The 13,853-nt window shown below is 48.0% G+C and overlaps 2 protein-coding genes across 4 annotated transcripts in view; one reads left to right on the forward strand and one right to left on the reverse strand.

The window, feature by feature from the left end:
• Positions 1-2,218: 2,218 nt before the first annotated feature.
• Positions 2,219-9,063, reverse strand: LOC121592811 (rab GTPase-binding effector protein 1). Of its 2 annotated transcripts, none has more exons than XM_041914624.1 (5): positions 8,930-9,063; positions 8,660-8,842; positions 8,290-8,567; positions 8,083-8,190; positions 2,219-4,810 (listed from the first exon to the last, which is right to left on the reverse strand). In XM_041914624.1, exons 2-5 carry the CDS (start codon positions 8,811-8,813, stop codon positions 3,413-3,415), a joined length of 1,938 nt encoding a protein of 645 aa, XP_041770558.1. In that variant the 5' UTR covers positions 8,814-8,842; positions 8,930-9,063; the 3' UTR covers positions 2,219-3,412. The 2 variants fall into 2 exon arrangements, with proteins under 2 accessions (XP_041770558.1, XP_041770548.1); XM_041914614.1 differs by having other exon boundaries at positions 8,071-8,190.
• Positions 9,064-11,215: 2,152 nt separating this feature from the next.
• Positions 11,216-13,853, forward strand: part of LOC121603557 (histone deacetylase 4) — a 17,097-nt gene continuing 14,459 nt past the window's right edge. The window contains exon 1 of one of the 2 annotated variants that reach the window (XM_041932465.1): positions 11,216-12,405. In XM_041932465.1, coding sequence (XP_041788399.1) covers positions 12,387-12,405 — 19 coding nt within the window. In that variant the 5' untranslated portion in view covers positions 11,216-12,386. The remainder of the gene's footprint in view (positions 12,406-13,853) is intronic. The other variant, XM_041932456.1, reaches the window with a different exon arrangement.

Raw genomic sequence — 13,853 nt, forward strand, 5'->3', positions numbered from 1 at the left:
TCCTGAACCTGATCCTGAAACTATACCGGTCCAGGAACCAATGCTGGTCAATCCGGTAAATAAATGATCATGAACCCATATCCCGGTCCTGGATGCTGTTATGAACCTCTAGCAGTCCTGGAACCTATCATAAACCCATACTATTCCTGGAATCAATCATGAATCCATACTGGTATTGGATCCTATCATGAACCCATACTGGTCTTGGATCCTATCATGAACCCATATCAGTCCTGGAACCTATCATGAACTAATACCAGTCCTGGAACCTATCATGTACCCATACCGATTCTGGAACCTATCATGAACCCAAACTTGTCTTGGATCCTGTCATGAATCCATACCGATCCTGGAACCTATCATGAACACATACTTGTCATGGAACCTATCATGAACCTATACCAGTCCTGGAACCTATCATGAATTCATACTGGTCTTGGATCCTATCATGAACACATACTGGTCTTGGATCCTATCATGAACCCATATCAGTCCTGGAACTTATTATGAAACAATACCAGTCCTGGAAACTATCATGAACCCATACCATTCCTGGAATCAATCATGAACCAATACTTCTGGACTACTACGATTCTGGACCAATCATGAATCCATACTGGTATTGGATACTATCATAAGATCATACTGGTCTTGGATCCTATCATGAACCCATATCAGTCCTGGAACCAAAATCATCAAAAGATCATATCATATCAAAAGATCATGCTGGTCTATCGTGAACCCATATCCGTCCTGGAATCTATCATGTATCCATACCGATTCTGGAACCTATCATCAACCCAAACTTGCCCTGGATCCTGTCATGAACCCATACCGGTCCTGGAACCTATAATGAATTCATACTGGTTTTGGATCCTATCATGAACACATACCTGCCCTGGAACCGCTCATGATCTCATATTGGTCCTGGAGTAGGGGTGGGCATTTCGGTTCTTATAAGTGAACGCGAGTGAACCGAATCGTTCAAGCGATTCACACTATCAGTTCGACCATTTCTTTTTTTTACCCAAATTGGCGAATGTTGGTAGGTTTTTCTGTTCATTATTTCAAAATGATCATGAATGTTTATACTCATTTTCGTGATGTTTTTAATATAAATTTTGATATATCAAAAGAACCAGAGCGTTTGTTTGTCGTGAAACGATTCATTCATTGTTTTCACGTGAACTGATTCAACCGTACGATTCTGGTTTATTTGACTCACCTGTATCCTGGAGCTGATCTTGAATCCGTATCAGTCCCGGACCGGGAACTGATAGTGAACTCATACCGGTTCTGGAACCTATCATGAACATATTATTATCCATAAATAGCTCCTGATTTTAATTATTTTCAAGTAAAGTACCTGGAACTGTTCCAGATTTGGAATCGGAACGACATTTGAACATGGTCCAAATCGGGAAATTATGTAGAGTTTTTATAGTGATATTATAAACTATTTGCATAAATTTCACATTAAAACAATGCGCATAAATTTCGGTCCATATGTTACTACAGGTCGGTCCGTCTCCAACGTTACTCCAACGGTACTTAGCAACTCATACAAAGCCCTTAGCAACCATAACTCCCTGTCTGCCAATCTGTATAGAATATAGCCAATCTCTAAAGAATCTCTATTTTCGAAAAACTATCGTTGAAAAAATCGTTAATTAAAAAATTATGAATGACCGCACTTTTGACCTGACGCCTCCCATATCCGGTACGGCACAGACTTGTCCCCAAAGTCTTTTGGTCAGCATGGTCCAGGTTTTCGACCACTTTGCGGTGCATGAAGGGTACCAATGTATAAGAAATCACGGCACACTAGTGACTTCATTTTCATGTTCTTAAAAACATGCACCCAACGGTCTACAACGGTTTACAACTGAAACGAATCCAATTTCAGTGACATCTCTCTGAGGTGAATCTTCAACAGACCGTCAGCTTAGAGAGATCTTCATGTTGAGGAAACCTAATTAAGGTGTTGCTATGAAGGGTCCCAGAAACCACGGGAAAAACAGGGCATCCTTTGACCAATATTTTTTGAACTGTCATCCAAACATGCATCTTTCGGGTTCCAAACAGAATTTCGGCTACCAAATCGCATATGCAGCTTGAAGAACATTTGTCTTAGGGAGACATTCATTTTGAAGAGACACAAAATATATGGAATATGACGGGAACGTCAAAATGTCCATCTTAAAGAAAAAAAATCATGTTGAAGAGTCTGCATCTTAGAGAGATTTTAATGTATTAATACCATTAACAATAATTTCTTTTAGCATCGTCCATTGATCAAACAAAAGATTTTCCTCAAAGTTAACATTTTTAGGCAGCTTACAGGGGTTCACGGTCCAACAGACAATTCTGTTTCTCAGTGTACTCTAATGCAGTTTCGTACATATTTCCGACAAGTATTACTAGCCCAGAACATCAAACAACGAGACACATCGAGATTTTTTACGAATACGACGGGAAATATAATTTCACCCCCTCTTCTCTCCTTATATTTTCCTTACTTTCTTTCGCTCGCTTAAAAAAAGTCATCCACTCATCGGTTACTCCAATATGCTGGTGTAATGCAAGAGTATTACATTTTTTTTTGACATAACATCACCAGTAGCACAATCTTAACAAATGGTCAAATTTCGAACCAAATTTTTCGTCGCCGAAATTTGTCCCAACGTGCGTCCGGTCCACACAGGTCCGAATAATAGTCACTTCATTTCACCTGGTGGTGGTAATTGCAGTGCGCTTTCGGCAAAGAGCCGAGCCGCAAACTTCGCCTCACACGCCCTCTGGTGATTGCACACTTTCCTTCTTACACATAAAACAAATAAAAAAAAAAACACGAAAAACCCAACTACCACGATGGCGCATACGGCTTGCAATGGGCCAAACACGCGCACCTGTGAGCACTAAAGCTAGGGGAAGGAATGGTGGTCCTTTTTTTTGTTTCGTTTTTGCTAAACCATTCTGTCTCTCGTCGCTACTCGGCATCCTTACTGCTCTGGTAAATAACATATTTCTACAACTTTACACGCGTGCACACGCTTCCCCGCTGCCCGAGCTTCAAGGCTCGAAGCGTAGGAAAACGTGTCCCAAGGTTGGGAAGGGGGTAGAGCGCTTTAAAACACTAAACCAAAATAAAGAAAGACAAAAGGCACCCAGCAGCACCGTGTACGCAGCGAATGATACAAAGTGGAGCACCATCAACGAATAAATTCGTAGCGGGCGCGCCTTTCGTGTTCAGGGAGTTCTCTGCTGCATTACACATCGAAGTAACAGGTGTGTGTGTGTGTGGATGGGGGGAAGGAAGAATGGGGAGTAGTTACAGTACTAATCATTAGCATAAATCACGTGCTTTGCTGTGTTTTGGCTGTGGCGGAGCGCCAACCGAGCGCCGCCGGCTTTAGGGTGACTGGGGCGGCTCCCGGCTAAAGTACGGTGCCGTGTCCTGCACCAGCAGCGTATGGCACACGTCGCACACCCGGGCCGGTTTGCGGTTCGGGCCGCTCGGCACCGACTTGCCCAGGCACGGCTGGCAGTAGATCGTGCCGCAGTGCCGGCAGTGCTGCTTGCGCCGCGTCACCGTGAACTCCTTCTTGCAGTTCGGGCACTGGTCGACGTCGTCGTCGTCCTGCCAGCGGACCTGCGTGTCCGCCGACCGGATCTTCTCCAGCTGCATCTGCAGCGACTGGGACAGCTTCACGAAGTCCTTCTGCACCGCCTCGTTGTTCGCCAGGTCCTCCTGCAGCACCGTCATCTTGCTGCGCAGGTCCCCGTTCTGGCGGTCGAGCCGCTCGTTCGCCGCCTGCAGCTCGATGATCTGCATGCGCAGCTCGGAGTTCTGCTTCTTGTGCTCCACCTCCGCACACTCCAGCTCGCTGCGCAGGCTGTCCAGCAGCTGGAAGTCGTGCTGCTGCTTGCGCAGCTGCTCGTGCAGCTGGTGCTGCTTCTGGTGGTAGTGCTGCTCCGCCTTCTTCGCCTCCCGGTCGCGGCAGTGCTGCTGCTCCTGGAGCAGCGCCACCTCGTCCTGCATGCTGCGCGCCTTCCGCTCCGCGAACTCGCAGCCCGCCTTGGTGACGATCAGGTTCTCGTGCAGCGTCAGCACCAGCTCCTGCAGCTCCTCGATGCTTTGCGGCAGGTTGATCTCCTGATCCTTGAGCGCGTCCGAGCTCGCGACGTACTTGCCGGACAGGAAGTCGTTGTCCTGCTGCAGCCCGTTCAGCCGGTAGCACACGTGCTCGCGCTCCTGCGTCAGCTTCTGCAGCTCGTCGCGCAGCGCCACCTTCAGCTGGCCGTACTCGCGCCGCAGCTTGTCGAGCGCCCGCTCCGTCTCGGTCGCCCAGTCGGTCAGCTTCTGCACCTCGGTCTTGTGCTCCTCGCGCTTCTTGTGCCACTGCACCTCGAGGTCGGCGCGCAGGGCCGCCTCCTTCGCCACCTGCTCCCGCAGCCGCTCGAGGCTCTTCTCCCAGCCGGCCGTGCGCTTCCGCTCCTCCTCCTGCTGGCGGGCCAGGGCGGCCTCGTGGGCGGCGCACCGTTCGCACGGTTTCTCCGCCGGCTCGCCGTCCGGTGGTGCCGGCTGGGCGCCGATCATGCCGAGCATGGCGGACGTTTGCTGCGCGCTGCTGCTGCTGTGGCTGCTGTGGCTGCTGCTGCTGCTGCTGGCCTCGCGCTTCGGCGCGTCACGCGTCGCACTGTACGTCTCGATTTCCTCGTACGCGAGCCGCAGCTTTTCCTTCAGCGACTTGATCTCCTCCTCCAGCGGGACGACCAGCGAACGCAACACTTCCGCATCTTCCTGTGCCTGTGTGTTTGTGTTCGATTTGGAGAAAAATTAGAAAGAAAGGGGGAAATTACTACGCTTGTTTTTCTTATTTCAGCAGTTTAGTGCATTAGTGTAGCAACAAAGCGTTTTACAAACACACACACACACACACACACACACACACACACAGTACCTATCCAAGTAGCTTATTGAGCAAATGGTTTAGAAAAGGAAAAGATACCAAAACCACGATGCTAATAGGTAAAACAGAAGTGATAGTAATGAGCTCATCGCCCACCACAGCTATTAAGCTTCCCACTAGTGATGTGCTCTCTGGAGCGCACTCACGACTCCGATCTAACTACAGCTATTCTTAGTCAGATTACGACAAAAAAGCCGTACCACTAGATAAGCCTGGAGTCGGAGTCGTCCGGAGTCGTTGGGAGTCGAAGTCTTCCGGAGTCGTTCGGAGTCGTCGGGAGTTCTCCTCCCAGTCATCTGAAGTCGTCCGGGATCGCCCGAAGTCGTTAAGAGTTGGAGTTATTCGGAATCGTCCGGATTTGTTCGGAGTAGTCTGGAGTCGTCAGGAGTCGTCAGGAGTCGTTTGGAATAGTCCGGAGTCGTTCGAAGTAATCCAGAGTCATCCGGAGTCGTTCGGAATCGTTCGGAATTGTTCGGAATCGTTGGATGAAGGAGTTGTTTGAAGTCATCTGGAGTCATCTGGAGTCGTCTGGAGTCGTTCGGAGTCGTTCAGAGGCGTTGGGAGACGGAGTCGTCCGGAGTCGTTCGAAGTCGTCCGGAGTCGTTCGAAGTCGTCCGGAGTCGTTCAGAGTCATTCGGAGTCGTTCGGAGTCGTCCTGAGTCGTTCGGAATTAGAGTCGTCTGGAGTCGTCTGGAGTCGTCTGGAGTCGTCTGGAGTCGTCTGGAGTCGTCTGGAGTCGTCCGGAGTCGTTCGGAGTCATTCAGAGTCGTTCGGAGTCGTACGGAGTCGGAGTCGTCCGAAGTAGTCCGGAGTCGTCCTGAGTCGGTCGGAGTCATTCAGAGTCGTCCGAAGTAGTCAGGAGTCGTCCTGCGTCGTTTAGGGTCAGAGTCGACCGGAAACGGAGTCATTCGGAGTCGTCCAGAGTCAATCGGAGACATCAGAATCCGTCCGATGCAATGTGCTTATGATCAGGCATTTTATTTCGTTGTGGTTCGACGACTTCGACTCGAACTGATTCCGAATGACTTCGTCTCTCAACGACTCCGGCCGACTCCGACGATTCCAAACGACTCCGAACGACTCCGGACTATTCCAAACGACTCCGTATAATGCTGGGCAGATCTATCTTACAGAGTCGATTCCGAAATTATCGGAGTCAGTTCGAAGATGACTCCTTATTTTTGCCAACTTTACCCATCACTACTACACACCGCTAAGCTCTAGGGGCGTATTTTCTAATGAACAGATACACAAAGACAATAAAATGTTTAAAACAGTCAAAAGTAGGGCTAACTCTTCATGGATTGGAGCATCTTTTGCACACAAACCAGAGTAATTTTCTAAATGATCTCAGCTTTAAGCAGCTCCTGAAAGACCCCCCACCCCTCTTACACTTTGCCATCAATTTCCGAACAGCCTACACGCTCCTCTGCCAGCGAAGATCAATAATGCATCCCTAGGGCTGCTTGCTAGGGCCGGAAAGATGCTTTGAAGGGGCGCTTGGCCACCATTTTATTGCTACGTAGCCGTGGCATCGGGTAGGTTAAGCTCGTAGCTGCTAATAGTGCGGCAGGGTCGAGAGACACTCTCACACACATGTACATCCGCCACCCTGCCCCCAGTCACTTCCGCATTCTGGTTTCGATCGTGCGCTGCAACTCCAACAATTGCAATTGCACTTGCTCGTACGCAACAATTGAACTGCGTGTGGGTGTGTGTGAGTGTCAAACATTGTCCGCAATTTCACTAGACAGTGTCGACACAATTTTACAAAGCACTATTTGAATATTTGTTTTATCTATTTCCTGTCCATCTAGGACAGGCCAAAAAATATTTAAAAAACACACTCACAAGACAACACAAAACCAAAACATCTATGTTGACATATACCCACCCACACACACACACACACACACACACACACACACATGAACATAAACTGACACGACACGCTGGGCAAATAAAAAAACACACACACGCACACACACGTTTCTAAGCTTTCTATCGTCCCTTCTGGCTGCTCCTCCCTGCTGTTTGGAGCGAATAATCATCAAAAAAAAAAATCATCCCCAACACTCCGCCCTCCCACAAACACCTCACAGCTGCCTTACCACATCGACCGTCGCCGAAGGATCCATTTCCCGCGCCGGGCTCGGCGGACAGTGCAAAGGAAAGACAAAATAAAGGCACAGACACTGCACTCGACGAGAGCACTGACTCGTAGCAGCAAATTTAAATAAAAATTAGCTACGTTTGACTTTCATGCTTCCCGTACGGCGAGAGGCGCCCTACTCTCGCGTTTCAGATAGTTGATTATGACAGTTGGCCGCGTTGGTACATGGCGTGTCGGATAGCAAGCGGATATGCGGACACGCGGCGGCGGCGGCGGCGGCGGCGGCGGCGGCTGGGAAGCACATCGTGGAAAGATGGACGGAGAAAGGGCACAGATAGATGGATCACCATGAGAGCGAAAGAGAAAGCGCGAAAGAAGCAAGTTTATGCACGGGTGTGTGTGTGTACGGGCGAGTTGTGCATAGCACGTACATTAGATGTGTGTTTACATAAAACAAAACAAAAAAAATCACAAAACAAAAGCGCAATTTAAATAAATGTTAAACATTAAAGCATAAACTAAGTGCTACATGACAGCATAATACGCATTATGCAAAGGGATGCAAAGGAATACCCTTTCTAGCTATTAAAGGGTTTTCCAGCAGCTCTTCTAGCTGTGGAACACTTTATTAACTCTTTTTTACGTTAAATGAACTTAATGTAATGGGAACTGGACTCTATGGCACCCTTACTTGACAAATCCAATAGGAATTTACTACCAGCCTGTCCTAAAAGAGTGTCTTCGTGTCCAATTTCCAACACATGAAGGTCACTTCTAATAGGAAAGAGTGAAATTGGAGGCAAATGTAAATGTAAGCAATAGATAATTAGTACAAAAAAACAATACTACAGCATTACGAACGGAGTACTAACACCACCGGAAGTTAACCCGTTGCTTAATTTGGATTTATAAAAAAAAGGAAAATAAAAACAATGTCGAACACTCGAATTTGGCCGAAATCCGATCATCACAATACATACGTACATATTTCTTTACCTTCCGCATTGATTCCTCCAGATTGTCGCAGCTGCTCGAGTCGGCCGCCCCGAGCTTGAGTATTATCTTCTTCGCCTGCTGGACCGTTTTGGCGAGGCTCGGCGAAACCTACCGGGTAGGGCAGCAGAAGTAAGTGCCGAATGGTTAACAAAAAAAAAGAAGAGTAAATTCTGAAGCACAACCAAGCTGCAGTTAGCCCTGGTTTACCTGGTTACTGTCCGCCAGCTCCTCCTTCAGCTGCCGGATCTCCTCCAGCAGGCGGCCGTTCTCGTCCTGCAGCTGCTGGACCGACTCCCGCATGCAGGACGACTCGTCGAGCGTTTCGTTCACCAGCTGCTTCAGGGTGCGGTTCTCGTCCTCCACCTTGTTCCGCTGCTCCTCCGCGTCCTTCTCCCGGCTGTACTCCATGATCCGTAGCTGGGCTTTCGCCTCCTCGAGCTCCTTCCGAGCGGCCGTCGCTTCGGCCGCGTGCCGTTTGCACTCATCTGCAGGGGCGAAGGGCGAAGGAAAAAGATGAAAATTGCGAAAACAGGAAGTACACGCTGGTTTGCTTCGTTTGCGGCGGGCGGTCCCGTACTTTCTTTGGCTAGGTATAGCTCCTTCATGCGGGCCCGCTGCTGGTTGAACTCTTCCCGCATCCGAGCCAGCTCCTTCTGGGCCGTGGCCGACTCCTCCTTCGCGGTGCTGGCGGCCGGCGACGGTTCCACCGTCTGTTCCTTTTCGCCTTCCATCGGTTCGGGCTGCTTGCTTGTCTATAAAGCTAGCCGTGGAGAGCAGTGAAAAGTGTTTTCTTGCTTTAGCGTGTTTTTTTTAACAGGAAAAACCCCAACAAATGAGCAATGTTTACCTTTCATCCGTGACACCCGGCAGCAGCAGCAGCCAGCCAGCAGTAGGGAGAAAACTACAACCAAAGGTTTGGCTCGATTTCGTTATTTTTCTTCTCTGTGTGTATGTGTGTGTGTGCATCCGTGTGTGAGTGCACTCTTTTCTTCTCTGTCAATGTGTTTCCCCGTGACAGATGGGTTTCGCAGTGTGCGTTGTTCGCCGCGCACACTGTGAACGTGGTGTAGCGGAATTTGTATACGATTCGATTTTACAAGCACACTCGTTCCGTTTTTTGGGACAGAGAACAACAGCAAATATCGTAATTTTAAAATGCAATCGGTTTTATTCAGTTGTGTTTTATAAAATGTAGTCTAATATTAATTAATCAAAAACAGAAAACGAAATCAATTTTATGTTTATTGTCTGCGGGCTTTTGATGTTGATTACCAAGGTGAATATATTGTTTTGATACTGAAAAGCTTGAGAAGTTTAAAAAATGTGTTTATTTTGTAACTTTATTTTTATTTTATAACTTTGAACTTCTTTTGGTTAATTCGTTACAAAGCAATGCCATGACCAAAAAGGATAAATACAAAATCAAAAATCTATTAAAACCTAAAACCTACATGTGCAAACATCTTGACACAAACCCAATCAACAAAATTTGTCTATGGAACGCTTGTTCGATAGTTCATCAATATGGTTTGTACCATCGAATGTTCAGTAAATAAAACCTAAGGCCGAAAATACATGGACCGGAATTTCGCGAAATTCCTGTCCATTTCCTTGACAAACTGTAAAAATTCGGCTTGCTAAAATTTCCTACATAAATCAGTAAGACCGATGGCAGTGCTCCATCGGATGCAATGTTATTGGATGCGATGTCAACATTTGGTATGGTATTTGACAGATAATGTCGGAGTATCAACAAATTTTGATTTCGTCGCCGCATTTGATTTTATCCCAAGCGCCATAGATTAAGCTTAACCGTGGTAAAGTTTAAAATAAATCCAAATAAAATACTTACAGCTTGTTGAAAATTGCGATTTATGCACCAAAAAATCGGAAATTAGAAGTTGGGAAGCTACAGAAAATTTCAGGCAAATAAAAGCAATTATTCAAAAGTTATTGCAGTTTAAAGATAAGTGTTTAAACCCGGTTGTCAACTCAAAGGTTAAACGTCTGTGAAATCAAAAATCCATAGAAACAAAAAGTGGGCTCCTTAGCATATCTGTGGTTTGCTCAATAGATCGCGTTTTATAAATCATAATTATATTGCTGTCATTTTCTGCAACGTGTTTCGCTAGCTTCATCTGATCATGACCTATATACCCTTCTAACTTTCCAAGTAAAAATCTATAATAATGGTGAGGTGGACTGATACACAAGTTTCAACACCATCGATCATTATTCAATTTCCACTTGCTTCTGGGCTGGTGGTCTACATTGGAATTTAGTATTAAAACATTCGTATCGCCGTTCTAGTTCTAGCGATGTATAGCTTCAATGCAAAACCATACAACAGTACAGAGGGAAACAGAAAGCTCTCAAAACGAGTAAAGTACCACTGTGTGGCTATCTCACCAACAGATGGCATCACCAGCTTTTATGCTTTGTTAGAATGCATCAGTCGGTTACTGTCTGCTAAACGAGGTCTTTTTTGATTCCTTTTTGATGGAAAGCTTGAGCCGTTTAGAACTCGTTTAGTGGTCGTTTAGTTGGTTTGTGGCCCTTGAGTTGGTGGGACGAACTATAGAGAATGAATGAGAAAAACTACTGCGATCGAAGAAAGCCCAGAGTGATAAAGCATTCCAGACTGTTCAGTGTCACACTGCTTCTGGGCGACCAATTTTTGTATCGCGACAAATTTTCTGGGAGCTCTTCGTGCTAATAAAACTTCTGGGTTTTAGAACAAAATTAAGGGCAACCGTGATTGTCGCGGGTTTGTAAAAAACACACAGAAACGCAGCACTTCCGCTAAAACGTGGACGTTTTCTCTGTCGGAAAGTGTCGTCAAAAACTGTCACGGATGATTGTTTGTGTCGTCTAGAAGCAGTGTCACTGTAAGCGTAGCAGCAACACAGCCCCCAGCACAAAATTGCACCCAACTGGTGACGGTGTGCGCATCATCGTACCATTACTTCCATTCGACGTTGATTCGACGTTGGAGCCGCCAGCCAGTCGACACAACCCCGCACAGACGTCATGGACGCGGTCGAAAAATGCTATCTGGGAGCGTTGGGGTTCGGTTGGTGGTTTTGTAAGCAGCTTGGCACAGCCCACTGTTGGCCACTTGTTGATCGCGGGCCTGTAGCAACCTTGGGGCACGGGCGCAGGCGAGTTTTTTGACAGCATGAAAACACTTGGCTGCTCTTTTTGATAACAAGCAGACACACAATAAACAACGAAAAAGAGGGTAGCTCCCTGCAACATTCAACGTTCGTTTTCTGCGAGCCGTGTGTGATAAGCGTGTGCGTTTCCGTGTGTGTGCCCGTGTGTGTGTGTGTGTGTGAGGGAACCGTGCAAAATCACTGTGTGTGCCTGTGCGTGTCGCAGTGCCCCCCAAAAGGTGGGCTAGAGCGAGCGGGGTGGGGGTGCAAAATGGCGAACGTGCGTGGGGCGATGGCTACTGGTGGTGCTGGGCGGGCGGCAGCAGCCTGCACGTCGTCGTAAACAGGTCGTCGAATTGCTCGCTCCAAAACAAATCGCCTCCAGCGCAACGAACCGAAGTCGTGGGTGTGGGAGCGTGTGTATGTGGGGAGGGGAAGGGTATCCTGCAAGCCCGCGCGTTAGTGTGAAGAAATAAAATAAAAAAGTGAATAAAAAACCAAACGGAAGGAATACAGCAGCACATACGGAGTGTTCTAAACACTCTCTCTCACACACACACAAACGCGCGCTCCGCTCGCTAGTGGTTGTATAGTGGTTTTGGGAAGTGCGGAGTGCGTGCGGCAGAAGCGGAAAGCGAAAAATTGTGGTTACTGTGTGGTGGGCGCGCGTACGTGTTGCCGAGAACCGCAGCAGGGGTGGTGGGCGGTGGCATGCTGTTATCGGTTGCGGTGGTGGTGGTGGCGGTGTAGCGGACACGGCAGCCCTTTCGGCAGTGCGTTCGGGCGGCGGGAGTCCCCGTCTGATTGCCGCAGCCTGCCCAGAACTCTGTGACTTCCTTCCTGTGGCTGAAAGGATGTGGTGGTGGTGGTGGTGGCGTGCGTAATCAACCCGCCTCCGCCCTCGCGACAAACCCCCCCCCCTTCCTTTTTTTGGGTGCATCCCTCCTCTGCAATCAGTTCTGCAGTTCAACAACAACACAACCCCCATCCCCAAACCGAGCGGTGGTCGGTTGCTGTGGGGTTGGCACAGATTTTTGGACAAATCCACAAAAACAACAACAGGGAAAAGATTTGAAGAGAAAAAAAATCACCCCCCCCCCCCCCCGTGACCGTGAACATCCGTGAACCAACCTGCCTGCACGAAGCACGATGCACAGCTTCTTCAATGGTGAGTAATGGCGCTGCGAACTTTCCTCACTAATTGCATGTTTGTGTGTGTGTGTTTTTTTTTCGTCTTTTTGAGTGGGCTTACGCCAGCACTGGAAGGCACAAATGCGCAACGCGGAACGAGGAAAACCGAAAAAAAAACCAAAACAGCGAAAGATATTTGCCAAGATTGAGTGCGATCGTCGTCCGCTTCGGCCTGCTTCGTTTTTGGTCCTGCTTTATTTTGGGGGGGGGGGGGGGGGAGGGGGCGGAGGGGAGGGGTTGCGGATTCCTGCAAACGGGGGAAATGGGAAAACCATGACGACGGTGTTGCTGATGATGCTGTTTGTTGTTGGACCAAAAGGGAAGGGCTGCCAGTGGGGAAAAGGAGGCACGTAAATATAGCCAACAAACACACACACATACACAGGGGCACAACGCGAAGGATAGTTGCTGTATTATTTTTTTTAATTATATTGTTCTATTCACGTGCACAGCGCAACATGCGCAACGAAACGGAACACATGTTAGACGAGCTTAGCGGGCGTTCGGTAGCGAGAATGAGGACGAAGAAACGAAGGAAGGAAGAGAGAGAGAGAGAAAAAGATAGAAAAAGAGAGAGAGAGGGATGGGGGACTTTAAAATGATAGACAGAAGGCAATTGCTCTTATTCGCGCGGTAGGCGGTAGGGCGGTAGGGGCTTTTTTGTTGCTGCGTTTGATGCGCTGCCGATAAAGCCGATATTTGCAAGTTATAAATTCAGTTTATTCAGTTTCACACACACAGAACGGAAAAGCTGAAGGAGGGAAAAAAGCGAAACAGAAAACAGGAAAGCAGGAAGGCCAAAAATAGGGATTTGTCGAACGAAAATTTATTCTTTCGTGTGCCTGTGGGCCCCACACTTACCGATCCTCCTTTTATTGCTCTCTCAGTTCTGGTCTGCTCTGTCCTTTTTTTTTTTTTTTGTTGCCGCGCTCTTCCAATGCGGTCGGTTTTTCCTTCCCGCGGCGATATTTATAGCGCGCTTGGCAATAATCAGCAAATAGTGAGTGTCTAAATTTAGCGCCGCGGTGCCGGTTTTAGTCCGTCTAATCTTTTCTGGCCACGTATATACATGTATATGTGTGCATGCATACATTTCTACACGTTTATATATTGCAAGCGCGCGCGTCGCTCGACCCCACCGGCAGTGGCCCGCTTCTGGTGCGATCCGCGATTCGTGGCTGTGCGGGGGTGGCGGGTATATGCTTTTGTTTTTGTTTGCGCGCGCGCGCGCGACCGTGTGTGTGTGTGTGTGTGTGGTTTTTGTTTATGTTGACAGTGTGAGGGCAGGTTCAGTAGGGCAGGCAGCACGAAACTGCAACCCTACGCCCAGCCGGAAGTTTTCGGTGGTAGCTGGTCTGTTTCTTAAACGATTTAAAGGGGGAAAAGTGTTGCCCAACACATCGCCGTGTCTCAGGGGCACGCGCG

The sequence above is a fragment of the Anopheles merus genome, chromosome X (assembly GCF_017562075.2).
Source record: "Anopheles merus strain MAF chromosome X, AmerM5.1, whole genome shotgun sequence".
Lineage (NCBI taxonomy): Eukaryota > Metazoa > Arthropoda > Insecta > Diptera > Culicidae > Anopheles > Anopheles merus.

What these genes read in the sequence shown, in the direction of transcription:
- LOC121592811 (XM_041914614.1), bottom strand. Translation starts at nt 8,813, where the DNA reads ATGGAAGGCGAAAAGGAACAGACGGTGGAACCGTCGCCGGCCGCCAGC. An exon ending in AGCTGGCGGACAGTAACCAG is followed by an intron (nt 8,191 to 8,289) that starts GTAAACCAGGGC and finishes CCTACCCGGTAG; the next exon opens with GTTTCGCCGAGCCTCGCCAA. An exon ending in TGCGGAAGGTAAAGAAATAT is followed by an intron (nt 4,811 to 8,070) that starts GTACGTATGTAT and finishes ACAAACACACAG; the next exon opens with GCACAGGAAGATGCGGAAGT.